Consider the following 18,147-nt stretch of genomic DNA (forward strand, 5'->3'; position numbering starts at 1 on the left):
ATATAGCTTTTGATATTAGTGAATCGAAATATATTATGGATATATATATACTATTTTTGTGTGCCATTTAGAAAACAATTAAAAGAAAGAATTGTTTTATTTAACGACGCACTCAACACATTTTATTTACTGTTATATGGCGTCAGACATATGGTTAAGGACCATATTGAGAGAGGAAACCCGCTGTCGCCGCTTCATGGGCTACTCTTTCCGATTAGCAGCAAGGGATCTTTTATATGCACTATCCGACAGACAGGGTAGTACATACCACAGTTTTTGATATACCAGTCGTGGTGTACTGTCTGGATGAGAAATAGCCTAATGGGGATCGATCCCACACCGACCGCGCATCGAGCTGTACCACTGGGCTACGTCCCGCCCCAGAAAACAATTGGTTCAGAAATAAATAATTTGAAGTAAATTCCAGGTAGCATGAAAAAAGGCGTTCCCCAGTGGGACGGACTATATAGTAATGTGGCTTGAGTGTTCTCTAGCCGTGTCCTGGACCAGGCACGGCGCAGCAGGGGTGTGTGTGTGCGGCGCAGGGGACTCTAGCGCCCCCCCCCCCCCCCCCCCGCCCAATAATTCTGAATCAAAAATATTATTGGAGGTAAATCTTAAGGCAAAGATAAATTTTACTTGTAGCATGCAGGAAATTGGATTGCAGGACATGTAGTTTTCTAAATTTTACGGGGAGCATATCCCGAACCTCCTAAAAAAAACTTTGCTTTGCGCCTTATAGTGGGTGGAGGGTCCAGAGTTCGAGCCTGACCACTGATCACATATGTCACTTTACACCTTCATGTTATAGGTTACGCTTTAGAGGTACATGTAACTAGCGGTTTAACGTCACAGTGCCAACTTTTTGTAGTTTGATCCCATTCTTTCTGCCAATTGTGAATATAGTGTTTTCTTGCTTTGGACATGGTTTCTGTTATGCCTAATGGAACATTTTAAAAATAATTTTGTTGTTTTTGATTGAAAGTGCTGCTTTAGCTTCAAAGTCGGCTATTTCGTTGCCGTAGATTCAGACGTGGGTTGGTACCCATTCAAAGGTTACGTTTAAGTTGATAGATCACATACATGTATTTGAGAAATACCGTATCCAAACCACTTCTTTAAAGAAGAAGAAAAAAGATTTGCTGTTGATTTCTATATTGGGATTATTAAAAAAGAAAATTGTTTCTGATAAAAAGTCTTCAAATAAATTATCATATTATATAATCAAACTTAACGACACAACCGACGGAAATTACCATTCGTTGAGATATAAATTGCCGTAGGTCGGGAGCTTGTTAACGATGTCAAAATGTATACACCTGGTAAATACTATCTGCCAGTGTATGAAATTTGTACATTTAAGATATATCTACATACATCAAAATAACCTTTCAGTCAGTTTTATTTGCTGCAAAAAGTCACTTTAAAACATTGCCGCAGGCAGGGTCAAAATTGCCGTCTTAGGGTCATTTCATTCATGGCAATTAAGAACAAAATTGCCGTAGGAAGTTTTGGGTGTATAATGTAGACTGTTTTGTGGTGCGCCGTGTATATACATTTTATTTTATTTTCATATATGTTAATCACATAAATTATCAAACATTATTAAGACAAGAATATTTCAATAACTTGATTGATGTCCAATGTAGATCATCCTGTTGTGCGCTGGTGACACTTGTTTTGATACAAGATTATCACAATAAGTAGTGGGCGGGTGATAAACATGTTAATAGTTTAGCTTGTTAAAAGTAATAAAATTATTAGCGGTAAAATTACCAAAACCCCACATTATATAGCCTACATGTATATTTGTTGTTAATGACGTACGATTTCTATTTTGTTGTGTATTCCAGAAGCTAGTATATGTTCTCCACATTTAGAAGAAAAGTTTTCGTGGTGTCAAAAACAAGATGAGTGTTTTGGATCTTCCGTCCAGGAAACTCTTCATCAAAGACCTGGCTAGAGCACGGCCTCACGTTGGTGATCAAAGTTCATGCTCCAAGATCCCAGTGTGGCGAGTGACCGCTGCCGGCGCGACGAGAACGTTTTCGTGTGTTTGGATTCAAGGAACTGTAGTACAGGTAAAATTTAACATTTAATACTGGTCCTCTTGTATAAGTTGAAAAACTGCTAGGACTATTCTTTCATTTGGGAGCGATGACATAATTATTCTTATTTTTATAGTTTGTGGTCTCTTGGAATTCTGGCGAAGCTAGGTAGGATTTGTGATTTGTGTTGTGATCCATTTTAAAATTAAAAGTCCATTGGGTGGGGGGGGGGGGGGGGAGACAAAATCGGAAAAACTTAAATTGATCAAACGTGTTGCACTTAAAATATAAAACTGACTGTACCTTTACGTACTAACTTGTATTTTTATTTGCTGCTTTCCAGATTCTTGGTTGTCTTGCGGTGATGTATTTCTATTGCTGCTTGCCACATGTCTGCAGTTGATGTGTTATATTGACTTTCTGTTGCCGTTTTCTAGGAACTGAGCGCTGGCGATGTGCTGTTTGTGGATGATGGAACAGCAATCGTTGAGGTGACTGGCTGTAATAAGATTCCACCATCTTGTCCTAAAGTAAAACCAGGTTTGTAGTGATACATGTTTATAGAAAATTCGATCGTATAATCAACTCTGATTGTCTCTGTAGATAAAAGCCAAAGTCAAGTCCGTAGGAGTGGGGGTGGGGTGGGGGAGATGGAAGCCAGGATTAAAACGTACTGGGATTGTTTTGTCCTACTCTAAATAAATAAGATTAAAATGTAGCCTGCCCCCCCCCCCCCCCCCGCCCCACACACACACACTAGAGACTGTTCCCCCTCCACTAGATATTGTGCCCACACCCTAACCGACTCCATATATCGCTTCTACAGGCCTGGATGTTACCCTGTGACCAGGTGATCTACAATGAATAAGCAGTAAATTGCTGCTTTACGAATATAATGTCACAGATGCACTGGACTAGCTCTACTCCTGCTCATGATAGTAGGGGCTAATGCTGGGAGTTTGAAGACCCACTACACAAACACACATACTGGGTTAGGTTATTCATATAGGGGTCCAGGCGAAAAGTTTAGATAACATTAGGTTCACATTCGACCCCCTCCCCCCCCCCCCCCCCCCTCCAACCGAGCTAGTCATGGATATTGAAAGATGAATTTGTTGAGAGGGGCGTCATTTCATTGGGAGTAGTTAAATTAACTTATATCCTAATTGTATAATCCAGGTAGCTGAGTGTGAACAGAACTGGATATACGTGGAACCTATATATTCTGGAGTGATATTCAATATGTTTTATTGCAAGGAAATGAACGGTCCGATTTAGTTTAGCGGCATGACAATATTTTGATCTAAAAACGCTCGATGAAAAAACCTTTTATATAGGCTTTAAAGATCCACGAATAAAACATGCTGCCTACTACCAATTAACTAGGTGTTTTGTTTCATTTTTATTTTATTATTTATCTTCTTTTTTTAATATTAAAACAAAATGCTGGTCAGAAAGCAACAGTTGTAGGGAAATTGCCCTTATTTAGGGCATCCCAAAGACAACCTTGAAAATGTGGAGTATAATTATATTTCTGCAATTTTTCAACAGATGTTCAAAACACTTCTTTTTTTTATCGTTTATTTAATTTACTGAATTCATATTAAAACTGCCTATATGCCTATTTGAGGTGCAGAAGACTGCAATAAACATCACTGCACTGACATTTCGGAAGCCATTTTGAGTAATTCTGTCTGAAAACGTTTGACATGGAAAGATCATTCGGGTTAGATCGTGTGTAATAAACAATGCCTATCTTAAACCATAGAAGAAATTACTTATCGTAGCAATAGTTTTCTACACATTACATTGCTGATGTACTTCAAAGTAGAAGACTTGAAAATATGCTGCACCAAATGATTTATGGGTCAATATCAAAATTGGTAACATTTTGTGTCCCGGCTCTAAATTATATTATAAAATGTATATATTTCCCAATTGTTTTCACAGAATATTACTTTGACATCTATACACAAAACTACACATATTTGTAATATATTTCAGAAATTATGCCGAAATCTCATGTCCCTTGCAAGGGGTGAAGTTATATAAAGTTTAATATTGTGTCAGAAAATATATTATTCTTTAACTTTTTTTGCATAAATGTAATCATGAGATATTAAATAACAATACTGTGCTATTATACTTTATTTTTGATAATTATATTTTACATTTTTTTTTACTAAATATGTGTGTCCCTTATATACATGTCCATTCTGTTATCTCCGTCATAAAATGTTCATAATTGGAGCTCCATGAACTTGGTCTTGTTGTACTTTCTACAAAGGATTTTCCACTTTCTGTCTTATCATTTGAATGTGGCCCTAATTCAGTAACTTGTACCAGAAGACACAAATTTTTTAACAAGTAAGTATATTTCTTTGCATACAAATTTTGAGCATCCATACTGTTACTGTCTTTGCATATGCCAAAATTAGAAATTACATTTTAAAATATTTAAGGAAATTATGTTGTCTAAGAGCACACCATGTACCAACCAGGCATTCTACATTTGACCTTGTGTACATAATTTCTAACATATTGTAAAATTGTCCTAACTGTTATAGTCTATACTGTTACTTCACCCCTTGCAAGTGACATGAGATTTCGGCATAATTTCTTAAATAAAATACTGATTTTTAAAAATTAATGTCCGAAATATATTACAAATATGTGTGGCTTTGTGTATTGATGTCAAAGTAATATTCTGTGAAAAATTGGGAAATAATATAATTTAGAGCCGGCACCCAAAATGTTACCAATTTTGATATTGACCCTTATAATAAAGTAAGAATAATTTAGTATGTAAAATAGTCATATATGTCACAGTAGCAAATAAAATAGTCATATATGTCACAGTAGCAAATAAAATAGTCATATATGTCACAGTAGCAAATAAAATAGTCATATATGTCACAGTAGCAAATAAAATAGGTATGTTGCCAAAACGTTTACACCAACTTATAATTCTAATAGTACAGAGAATGTTTGCATTCAGACATTTTCTTTTTTAAAGTTCAGATATTCACCATTAAATCGTCAAAACTTGTTTAGTAATTACAACAACAAAAAGTGAATAAAACAAGCCAGCAAACGGCCATGAGCACTCCCTAATCACACTTTTTGTTTACTCCTCATCACGTTTTTTGTTTTTGTTTTATCTCCACCACCTTTTATATTTGCCTGTCACCCCGTAATATGAGTAAAATCGGGGGTTGTCCAATATAAAATCTTCCAGTGACACAGATACATGCATATATGGATACACAGTCACAAAAGCTAAAAATACACCACCACTTTGTTCACATTATAAACCGTAGATGTTTCTACATAAACCGTGGATGTTTCCATTTCCTTGAAGTATTCAAACAGACACAAAGACGAGACATGTTATTGTATATTAGATTACAGAGTGTCTGACGCGTGAGCCCGTTTTATATTTTATATACATACCCCAAGCTGCTTCCAAACAACATTTCTGGTCTTGTTTTTGGTGGAATGTTCTACTTTAATCATCGAATTTAGCCAAAATCCGTTATATATCACGATCTACTTCAGAGTGGGAACAAGGATACATTTGAATTATTAATGTGGGGTTTACCCATATCGTGTTTAGACGTGTTAACTTTGGTTAAAATACGTGATTTGTTAGTTAGGCGAGTGGTATCGGTGTAGTGAGCTACATTTGAAGATATGTTATAGGCAATGCTTCGTCCGTCCGTACATACACACACGCACATATATTTACTTCCCCACCAAACTGGAAGGCTTATAAAGATATTTGAACAATGTCCTCTCCCTTGTGAGACACTGTGTGGACAAGGTATGTCTTAAAACCCTTATTGTGATGATTATTGTCCCAGTGTCACCTCCCCCCCCCCCCCTCTCTCTCTCTCTCTCTCTCTCTCTGTCTCTCCCGCCCCGACCCCCCCCCCTCTCTCTCTCTCTCTCTCTCTCTCTCTCTCTCTCTCTCTCTCTCTCTCTCTCTCTCTCTCTCTCTCTCTCTCTCTCTCTCTCTCTCTCTCCTTAGTGATTGTATTATATTTTGTTTCAGGTCAGTATGTGATGATCATTGGTTTGCTGGTGTCTGCAGATACACCCACTGTCCGGGCAATCAAGATTCAAGACCTAAGTACGAGTGTCAGTGCTGAAACAATGTGGTCGCTGGAAGTGGTAGACCAGTCCTTCATGTGTAAATAACCTGGTATCGGTGGAATTTATAGACCAGTCCTTCATGTGTAAATAACCTGGTATCGGTGGAATTTGTAGACCAGTCCTTCATGTGTAAATAACCTGGTATCGGTGGAATTTATAGACCAGTCCTTCATGTGTAAATAATCTGGTATCGGTGGAAGTTGTGGACCAGTCCTTCATGTGTAAATAACCTGGTATCGATGGAATTTATAGACCAGTCCTTCATGTGTAAATAACCTGGTATCGGTGGAAGTTGTGGACCAGTTCTTCATGTGTAAATAACCTGGTATCGGTGGAAGTTGTGGACCAGGACCCCATTCCACGAAGCGATCTTAGCGCTAAAATCACCTAATTGCACAAGGTAGAAATGCATTTAAAATGATCTTAGGGCTAAGATGTCTTCGTGGAACGGGGCTCAGTCCTTCATGTGTAAATAACCTGGTATCGGTGGAATTTGTGGACCAGTCCTTCATGTGTAAATAACCTGGTATCGGTGGAATTTGTGGACCAGTCCTTCATGTGTAAATAACCTGGTATCGGTGGAATTTGTGGACCTGTCCTTCATGTGTAAATAACCTGGTATGGGTGGAATTTGTGGACCAGTCCTTCATACGTAAATAACCTGGTATGGGTGGAATTTGTGGACCAGTCCTTCATACGTAAATAACCTGGTATGGGTGGAATTTGAGGACCAGCCCTTCATGTGTAAATAACCTGGTATCGGTGGAATTTGTCGACCAGTCCTTCATGTGTAAATAACCTGGTATCGGTGGAATTTGTCGACCAGTCCTTCATGTGTAAATAACCTGGTATCGGTGAAAGTTATAGACCAGTCCTTCATGTGTAAATAACCTGGTATCTGTGGAAGTTGTAGACCAGTCCTTCGTACGTAAATAACCTGGTATCTGTGGAAGTTGTAGACCAGTCCTTCATGTGTAAATAACCTGGTATCGGTGGAAGTTGTAGACCAGTCCTTCGTACGTAAATAACCTGGTATCGGTGGAAGTTGTAGACCAGTCCTTCGTATGTAAATAACCTGGTATCGGTGGAAGTTGTCGGTCAGTCTTTCGCTTGTAAATAACCTAGTATCGGTGGAATTTGTAGACCAGGGGCCCCATTTTCGAAGCTATCTTAGCCTACGAAATCGTGAAATCATCGTAAGCTATGACGTCACTATGGCGTGCTCTGTAGTGACGTCACAACCTACGACGGTTTTACGATTTCGTAGCGCTAAGATGGCTTCGAAAATAGGGCCCCAGGACCCATATTCACAAAAAGGTGTAAATTTACATCTACGACTAGCATTTACGTCTGCCGTAGATTTACCTTTACGCGCAAGAAGCACCTTATTCTCAAAGACGGTCGTAAATGTAAACGTAACTTAGTTGGACGTAAATCTACGATTTAACACTCTCACCGGATAAATTAAGAAAAACCCATTAGAAACGATGGCTACCGGGTAAATAACAAATGCTCAAAACTCAATTTCGTTTGTCGTCTGCTAACAATAACATCGCGAACGGCGAACCATGACATTTTGGTATTGGTGAGGATCCGCGTTTTGTCACGAACTTGAGGACATTTCTTAAAAAGGAAAATATAACTCAGGAGAAATTGGCCGAATCAAAAACATCCGTTCGATCACCAACAAAACTATGTTAAATCCGTGAGGGTTCGCCATCGCAAACTGCTTCAGTTATTGGAAATGCTGCCAGTTTCCGTAAATAATAGTAAATAACGGCGATCGTGCTTGATTTATTATATGTACACGACTTACGTGCAGCGTTAGTTGTAACCGGAGGCACTCTTATATTTACGTCCAACTTTAAACGTAACTTACGTTTTCGTTGTTTCGTGAATAGCTCTTCAGTCGTAGATTTACGTTTACGTGTAAAACTAGGCTTACGATGTTTTGTGAATATGGGTCCAGTTCTTCTTGTGTAAATAACCTGGTATCGGTAGCAGATTGAAATGAAGACATGGTACCGTCTTCCCAGGTTCAAATGTAGGATATATTCGAGGCTAAACAAAACTAATAGCAGACCGAGATGGATCCCCGATTCTCTCTCTTTCCTGGTTACAATATAGACAATATTATCTTCGAAGCTAAAAAAAGACCATTGCGATAGTTGTTTGTTCCATAGTGAGTTGCTGCTTGCTTAACACCTGAATCATGTCATGTACAAACGGCCAGAACTTTCTCCAGCTCTGCAGTTGGCTCTTGCCTCACTGAGTGTTCTGTTACCTTAAAGGTAGGGTCAACTCGAACAAGAGCCTTATGTGTTGGAATGATGCATACCCGGACCACCACACATACTGACACTTTAACAAATGAAAAACGCATAATTTTAGAGTTAATAAAAAAAACATTATTATTCCTGCTAACTGGGGGCAGCCGTTTTGTTCCGTTTTTGTGACGTCCCGTGATATAGTTGGGGTGAAGTGACGTCAGCTCCGTCCATCTCCTCTATGCACAGTCTAAAGAAACGCTCTAATTTACGACAAGGCGCTTCGCTTTCGTCAACCTGACTTGTAAAACAACATGAATGACTTGATAGTACATGTATAATAAACTATTTAACTATATATATTTCAATTTGAATCAATAGAACGAAATGGGGTTATAGTATTTTTCTTTTTAAAAAAAATCCAGAGAAAAAAATCATATTATTAGGCCTAGTGGTAGGCTACGTTCGATACCCAAGTGATACTTTTCTTTGGGACGACGTAATTGGTCAGTTTTGTGATTTTAGATGGGAAAGTCTACTTAATCAAGGGTTTTACAGAATTACTTACAGTAATAAAGCAGGACGGCTGATAATGTCCATTACGATTTGAGTGGTATCCGTGCGGTTATCACACAATACCCTGTCATCTTAATAAAAGAGGCTCGTCTTTTTAGTGTGTCTAGACACAGTGTCTGGGGACCAGAAAACACTCCGATTATTGTTTCAGTACATGGGTTAATTTATGTACAAAACATAATACAGTTATTTCAACACTTTGACAATGGTGGTTTATTTTGTATTGAAAAATAATATATAATTGTTGCTGGCTTACTGGGGTGGCTATCATTACAGAACATTGCGATGCATCCGCAAAAATCAGGTATGTTTTGTTTCTTCAGTTCGAAGACTAATTCCTGACGTGACACGTTAGGTATTGCGTAACCACCAGCCCGCCAGAGGGCGTATTCACTGGGATGGTACAAAATGGCTGCGCCCGTTATATATAATAGCCGTCACATTTAACCGTTTTATTAATTAACTATACGATTATACTTGTTGATATTAAGCAATAATGTACATTATGTATAGTTGAATATGCCTACCATCCCAAAAGCCTTGCTTAAGCATCCCTTTAAGGCCCAAAATACACCGGGTCTGGGTCTGGCGAATATGGTACCAGTCGAAAATCAAACGCATTGAATCGAATGTAACGAAACACACCACGTCTGTGGTGGCGGGAACTACAGATCTGGCAACAGACGACATAGAACATGCGCTATATTTTAACACTGGCAGCTGCACAATGTTCGAATCTTACTTGTTCAGTTTTCTTAATAAACAACAGGAAAGGTATATATTAAGGCCGACAATTTTTTTTTACTTGTTTCCTATTACATGCCAGAAAAATATAGGGTAGGTAGGTAGGAAAAATATTTTATTTTGGAAAATAATTTTATTTATGGATATTAAATAAAGGTGTTGACTACCGGTATCCAAAATAACCTCTGCATGTATAGAAATGCATTATGCAAACCAACAATACCATTCATCACAGTGTTTTCCCTAGAAATGAAGTAAGGCATGGTAAAGTGACGTTTTGGGGGCATATTTTATGTGCAGTTTGAAATATAAGGGCTTTTTTTTCCATTATACAATTTCCCAAAGGACAAAAACCTTATGACCATTTTATTTTAATGGAAAAAAGGAAATATGTAGTACTATCCACATAGGTGTGTTTAAAGGCTTCTTTTTACATGGGCAACTTATAAATTTATAAAAGGCAAGGCATTTTGATTTTGAGGGCAACATGGTGCTAACCTATCTGTGGGAGAGTACATACAAAAGACCCCTTGCTGTTTAATAATAGGCAGAAGGTTTGCTCTCATACTAACACTTAACTTCTGTACTGGTCCAGGACAGACTTGGTTGAACCTTAAGTGGATAGAAACCAGTAAATAAGTTATAGCAATTTCTTTTAATGAAAACTGAAAAGAAGGGTTCTATATTTATCTGTCCAACAATAACATTTAAAAAAAAATGTTATAAATATCTTTCCTAGTGTATCTAAGAAATGGTAGACTTATCAATTTTATAATTTGCAATGTTAGTTTTATTCTGTATGCATCCAGTATTGGTTTGAAGCAATCAATTGGTCCAATGAATAGAAATGCAGTACAAATGCTCAGGATGCTCAAATGAATGTTGAAAAGTAAAGTTTGTTTTATTTAACGACGCCACTAGAGCACATTGATTTTTATCTTTAATATCATCGGCTATTGGACGTCAAACACATGGTCATTCTGACACTGTTTTTAGCGGAAACACGCGAAGTTCCCAGTGACCACTTACAAAAAATAACGAAACGCATCGAGATCTTACTGACATATTTAATCATTTGATTTGGCAGTAAACTCCATCAGTATCGGTAAACATTCCCTTCCCTAGTTTATCAGAAGGTCAATAAATTTCAACAAGGCCAGTTTGTCGCTGGAATAAATCATTAAATATAGTTATATTATTATTATTATTATTATTATTATTATTCGGAACACCTCGCTATGCTAGATGTAGAGTAAATCGGAAAGGATCGCATATATTCGTGAAAACAATTTTCCGACTCTTCGCCCGATATCTCACGAAAGTTACCGAACTTCAATTTGAAGGGAAATAACTCCATCAGTCAATTGTTAGAAGAAAACATTTCATGGCTAACGGGCAATCTAATTAAAATTATCTCCACTATTACATGTGGATCTAACACCAGCCAGTTGGAGCTCATGTCCACCAATCCAAACCTTACTTGCAGAATCCTGCCAGTGATTTAAAAATAATTTGAAAACATTCCGAATTATTCTGAGGGTATACGACATGTTTTGTGTGAATTACGAATGCCTTAAAACATGTTTTATTTTATAAAATAAATAATTTGTAATGTAAAACTGAAGACTGATTTAGTTAGTTTTTTTTATAAATAAATAAATAATTTTTAATATAAAATTGAAGACTGATAACCCACCCCGTACGTATTGGTATGGTTCGCAGTACTGCGGCCACTAAAATAGACTCGCCCATATTTTTAGAATTTGTATGCTCCCAAATAACGTTATAAAAGGCGAAGTGAGATTGGTCAATATTTAAATTATTATTCCCGCCCCGGAGTTGGTCACTGGCGAAGTCAGAGGCCAGATCCGAGGTGGGCGTGCCTGAAACTTTGTGGATATGGGCACGTAAAAAGAGTTCCTATCCTATCCTAAATTACTATTTACAGACGAAATGTTACCTGGTCATTGGGGACTACGCAGTGTTGTTAGTTTTAAATCACTGGCAGGATTCTGCAAGTATGGTTTTGATTGGTGGACATGAGCTCCAACTGGCTGGTGTTAGATCCACATGTAATAGTGGAGCTAATTTTAATTAGATTGGGCTAACGGGTCGCCAATAAAACTAAATTTGCGACAGTAAAACCACCGATATAGTCCGCAAATCGGAAAACACAGTAGGGTTATCCCCTAAATGACACCAAATTAGTGCTTGTGATAGTTTTGGAATGTGTTCGTGGAAATCGTTGTTATATTAAAAAAAAAACATTTTTGGATATAGCCTACAAAAAAAGTTTTAGGGTCGGCAGGTTCAAATTAGGGTCGGTTGGGTAACCGGAAACAAACAATATTTTATGATACGCCTAATTAATGTGGATTTCTCATACTTATTTATAGAAGAAAATGTATTCAAAGATATAGCTACCACCCATAACATACAACTTATTTAAATCAAGAATACATAGTTGATGAGATGCAGCAGACATTTACAGGCATGATATGTATAGAAGAAGAAGTTTGTTGCATTGTAAGATGTTTCCGACTAATAAAATATTTCTACGATTAAACTTACAAATTAAATATATTTTCTTGTTTAGGATATCAGTGTCTGTATATTCAGTGTGTTTCTGGTCGTCTTAATATTTTTAAGAAGCCCAAACTGGATTTTGTCTTCAAATAATTTCGTACGTACGAATAAACAATATTTTAGGAAATAAAATGAAATTTAACAAAGTACAAATACGATCAGAAACACGATCAGAAACACGTTTAATATAGTCACTAATATTTTATGCAGAAAAATATATTTGATATGTAATTACAATCGTTAAAAAGTCTCTATTAGTCGATAACATCTTTAAAAATTGCAGCAAACTCAGGAGTGTCCCTTTAAAGATATGAACGCATTAATATATGTTGAAATCACGTAACATTTGCAGACGTAGATGTCAAAATACACCAAACATGGCGTATTTGCCACATTCGCCAGACCCAGACCCAGCTTCGGTGTGTTTTGGACCTTGGGTCTGTTTTAAAATTGATCTCATAGGGAAAGGCAGTTATCTATATAGCTACCACCCATAACATACAACTTATTTAAATCAAGGATACATAGTTGATGAGATGCAGCAGACATTTACAGGCATAAATACTAATTACCCACATGTGATTAATTCTGAAACTTGCTGGAACTGCTGCAAAATATGTGAACAAAATCAAGTTCCTGACCAAAATACATCAAAAACATTGCGTAACAACTCCAGATAGACATTGCTTGTTTGGAATAAAGGTTCAGGGGCTTAATTCACAAAGCTCTCTTAGGCTCTGCTGGACAACAAAGCATCCCCTTAGCAAGTCTTTGCATTGCACTGCGATATCGCAAAGTTCCGAGAGTTTAGTGAATTAAGCCCCTGGCTCCGTATTCATAATCATACTTAAGTCAATGTATGATACCTAACTAGATACTTAAAGTACATAGATAAGTATCATACATTCACTTTAGTACGTTTATGAATATGGAGCCAGATCTCTAAAGAACCAATATTATAGTTTTGGTCGAATTAGGAAAATTTGAACAACCATTAGTGAGAACCGGAATTACCATTTGGACACCGGTTAAGCAAAGCATAATGTCAGAAACATAATAATGTTTTAAATTTAAAAGCCAGGATAGCCCGGCAGATATCTGCAATATTTGAGGAAATTGTGCCTTTGATGATGCATGAGCATACCCTAAGAAAGATTTCTAGCTATAGGGCCATTACAGATTTGTTCTATGGCCATAATGGCGGCCATTTTACAAAATGGCTGCCACCGGTTATTATTTTATCAATAGCTCAGGTTCTAGACCACCTAGGATCTTGATTCCGGTAGCTAATCTTACATGTTTAAGGACGAGGAATGCAGTGGTATTTGCAACACGCTAGCAACTACCTAACTACATATATTTAGCATTCAGGGAAATAAATAATAGTAAAACCATTAACATATTTAATATTGGCGGAGCTATACATGCAGTACTTTCCCATGTGTTCTTTATAATACTTGGTATTTATTTATATGAGCACATAGTTTACGAGATTATGCTGTATCTTGCAAATTAATATTGCATGTCCCAATGTTGTTTGGCATGTTAGTGGTGACCACAAGTCCACGACAATCCCTCCATTATTAACCAAGTAAGGCCTCCCATGGTAGTTTTATAGGTTTGCAATGAAATGCAACGTTAGTTCTGAAACCACACTCCACCACAGTGGCAAAGGCCAGTGCACTGAAGTGCTACCTTGACACATTTGCACTGTCCTCTGCACCCCTTTTGCAACCACAGCGGAGGGGTCGCTTCTGGTAGTGTGCTCCAGTGAACTTCCCATCCACCTGTGTCCTTTCTCTTCCACCCCCAGTCACATGGGGGTGGGAGTTCAAGAGCTGCAACCATCATCTGTCCCCAGCGGTGACTAGCTTGGTAGGCAGCCCTCTTTGTGTGCTGACTCAGTGCTGGGGGGAGTCCATTAATTACTCTACATTTCTGGGCGAACAGCTGCTTGCGTGCCTGATTAACCGATTCCTGGCTGCTAATGCGGTCATAGAGCAATATCATCGCTCCAGAGGCTCCGTCCAGTTGTCTATGGCACGTGGGGTGGCATCCAAGGCACAGAAGGCTCCAGTGACGTCACCAAAGGTCGTCCATGTATCTCACGCCGTCTTCTTGCCACTGTCACCAAAAGATGACACCGTATCACATCCAGTAAAGGCATGGAACATTGGTAAGGCATGCATAGATCCGGACCTAGTGCCCTCGCCATCTCATGAACTGCTAAATGCCTAAAACTCTTCCCAGCGCCAAAGGCAACCCACAGTTAGTGATGTTGAGGCGTTGGGCTGCTGTCACTGCCAGTACTAGCACATCCGTGTCAATTGTGCGTAATGACACCTTGGTATACTGTTCCTTCACAGCATCTTCTAGGTGCAGTAGGATGCGGGTATCAGCCTCCTCATGTGTGCATGGTGCAAGACCTGATATATCTCGGCGCTGAGTACAGAGGACTTCAGCTGATGGGTGCTGATTATTTGTTTTTCAGTGTCAAGGTCTGTCGCACTAGTAGCCAGAAAGGAGAACAGCTCAGCCTTGCTGTCGTCGATGCAGAAACTCTGGCCAGTTTCCAGGAATGGCACTGGATGGCTCTACGAACTCCATTCCCTCTCTTGCTGCGTGTTTCGGCCTTCAGATTATCATAGACATATCCATACCACACGACATCAACTCTGCTGACATGCTGCAGCTGAGACAGGATGTATGGTGCGAACACTTGCTGCCCGTAATCGGAAAATGTTTTAGCAGCACCAGGTCGTAGCATGTTCACGAGTTCAGCCCCATCAGAGATGATGTCCTGTACTATGGGGTTGGATGTATTCTCTTGTTAAGGAACCAGGTCCTCCATACAGCCCACCAAGTCTGACTTGGTACCAGTTCTCAGCTTGCCCATTTGCGATAATTCTGGTGGACACGCCGTCCAAATTTCCATCACTTGTCTGCGATGCAATGTACAGCCTAGAGAACAGGGAACATTCATTCTTCAGGGATGAGAGCTTTTGTTGGGACCTGGACTTCTTTCGGACTGGAGGCGGGCTGAATAGAGGGAGGTTGTTCCTCTTGATGGGATCGTTGATGGGTTTTGTGATGTTGACCAGGTGCTCGCTGATATAGGTGTTATACTGGTTGTGTCCAAGTTTCTTAATCTGGTTCATAATGTCGATGACTGCTGCAACTGCCAGCTCTCTGATATCCAGTACGAGAAGATTTACACTGCTGTTTTTACAGAATTGATTGCCCATGTCTTCTATTGCACCGGTTAATGCTTTAACATCTCGTGCAAATGCCATTTGTGCATGTTTAGTCTGCTGGTGGTGCCGGATGTCAGTGTCCTTTCTCTTCTCAGTAGAGGCCTTAAACTCAAATCACGCGTGCCATCTCTGGACCAGACACCATCCAGCATCGCAGAGTTGCAGCGTTCTCTGTCAGTCCCACAGCATGACCGTTACCTTTCAGAGAGGCATTGTTCTGCTTGTGAGCCTGGTCAATGGCAATAACAGAGAAGCTGTGTGTCGTCTTCTTCACAGAAAAGTTTCCTTTTCAGAAACTGGTTGTGGACACCAGGATGAGTTCCTTTCAGCGTAATCATGTCACGCAAGTAGACTGGTATCCATCTGGCATAGTGAGTGTGCCCCGTGGCGAAGAACCAAGGCACAATGTTGGCCAGGGCATCTATATATAGAGTAGGAAGTCGGCTTCTCTTACTGATTGCACGTAGACCGTCACATTTATCTCCAGCTCTAGGATGATGAACCAGAAGTGAAACTGGGGACATGACGCAGCTCTTTTATTGCACCAGTCTTCTAGGGACATCAGATCGTCTCCGTCATCCAGGTTATTGCTGTACTCAGTGTAGGCCTTCTGCAGGAGAAGATATAGGCTGCTGGCTGTGACTTGGTCAGCTCTTCGGGTGCGTGTCACATGGGAGGTTTTTAGAAGGGAATCTGGTGTCCCAGGAGTAGTAACTCCAGCTTGTACAAGTGCTCCTGTCCACCCGCTCCCCTCCAGGAGATCGCCAAATGTTTTGAGTGCCGCCATATCGATTTAAAGCCCACTAAACATCACAATACAGTGATATTCATCGTGAGTCTCTGGCCAGTTCCACTGGATTTCTTTTGCCACTTTGTACAGAGGTTAATCCACAGTGATGATGGGTACCTGACCAGGATTCAGAATATCCACTGCCTGCTTCATCACATCCTTGGAATGGCGAATCATGGCGACAGATTTGGCCTGGCCGTAGAAGAGAGGAAGTAGATGAGTGAACGCGACACTGCTCTCTGTTATCATATCCTTGAAGGGTCTCAGTGGCCACTTGTATCACCAAAGGCACAATTCATTCACATATCTGCCAGACTAGGACGAACACATGTAAAACGTCATGGGTAAATAATACATAGTATATTAAACGAAAGCGTTTATTTTTACAAACAAAAGTATTTATTTTTATAGTGTTAGTAGTGTCAATATGCTGATGCTCTGAATCGCACAATTAAAATTGTTGTTTCTATTTTGTTTGTTTTCGTTGTTTGTTCTTTTGTTTTGGCGGGACGTGGATTAGTGGTAAAGCGCTCGACTGATGCGTGGTCGATCTAGGATCGATCCCCGTTGGTGGAACCATTGGGCTATTTCTCGTTCCAGTCAGTGCACTACAACTCGTATACCAAAGGCCGTGGTATGTGCTATCCTGTGGGATGCTGCATATAAAAGATCCCTTGCTACTAATGAAAAAATATAGTGGGTTTCTCCTCTAAGATATAATTATGTAAAAATTATCAAATGTTTGACACTCGATAGAGCAGGTGATTAATAAATCAATGTGCACTCGTTAAACAATACAAACTTTAACTTTTAAACTTATCTTCTTCTTTTTTTCCTTTTTTCTTTCTTCTTTTTTTTTTTTTTGGGGGGGGGGGGGAGAGAGGTATTGCTGTTTTTAGGTTTGTTTGGTTTTTGGGGGGTTTTGTTGGGGGTTTTTTTATGCGTTGTTTTGAGTGGGCGGTTTTTTAATTTTTACTTTAATTTTTTTTTTTTTATTTTTTTTTTTTTTATTATTATTATTATTTTTTTTTTTTTTTTTTTTTTTTTTTTTTGGTGGGGAGGGGGGGATTATTTGTATCTTGGCAGCGTTGAGAAACACTGAATGTACAGTAACTGATATTTTCAATAAGAAAATGCATTTAACATGTTAAAATGGCAGCAAACTCGGGACCGTCTTTAATCACCGACATTGTTATCAGTCTATGTGGGATACAGTTACTACCATAAGCGTTCGAATCGGAGATGGGTATCAGCTACCCACTACACTCCTCCCAGTGCTGGAGCAAATTTTCGCATGTGGGCAAAAACGATGTAGACGTTCGCGCAAAATGAGCTGGCCTGAAACTTTTTCACCACGAATTTCCATCGTTTTACTCATTATTAGTTGATATCCATGTTAAAATATATAGTGATTGGTTAGGAACGCTATATAGTTGTTTGTTAGGGATATAAATAAACATGTCTTGGACCCCACCGGGGAATCTCGGAGAATGTGCCCAAGACAGTCGTGCTTGAACCATTCAGTGGATGTAAGTACGAGTCAAATGATTGATTAATTGATTGACATGAATAAACGTTGTTATATAGGTTTGGGCATTTGTGTTTAATTCGGCCAAAATGTAGCCTGTCACCCGACAGATATGGGAAAATCCTGCGTCAGGCGGCCACAATGGCTGCCAGCTCCGAACGGTCTCGTTAACAATAATAATATTTTTAAAATTATAATT

At 39.0% G+C, this 18,147-nt stretch overlaps 1 protein-coding gene across 1 annotated transcript; it reads left to right on the top strand.

The window, feature by feature from the left end:
• The first annotated feature begins 1,862 nt into the window (after positions 1–1,862).
• Positions 1,863–7,440, top strand: LOC121375788. Its single transcript, XM_041503434.1, has 3 exons — positions 1,863–2,081; positions 2,486–2,588; positions 6,103–7,440. Exons 1-3 carry the CDS (start codon positions 1,911–1,913, stop codon positions 6,246–6,248), a joined length of 420 nt encoding a protein of 139 aa, XP_041359368.1. The 5' UTR covers positions 1,863–1,910; the 3' UTR covers positions 6,249–7,440.
• The last annotated feature ends 10,707 nt before the right edge of the window (positions 7,441–18,147 follow it).

This window comes from Gigantopelta aegis, chromosome 6 (genome assembly GCF_016097555.1).
Source record: "Gigantopelta aegis isolate Gae_Host chromosome 6, Gae_host_genome, whole genome shotgun sequence".
Classification (NCBI taxonomy): domain Eukaryota; kingdom Metazoa; phylum Mollusca; class Gastropoda; order Neomphalida; family Peltospiridae; genus Gigantopelta; species Gigantopelta aegis.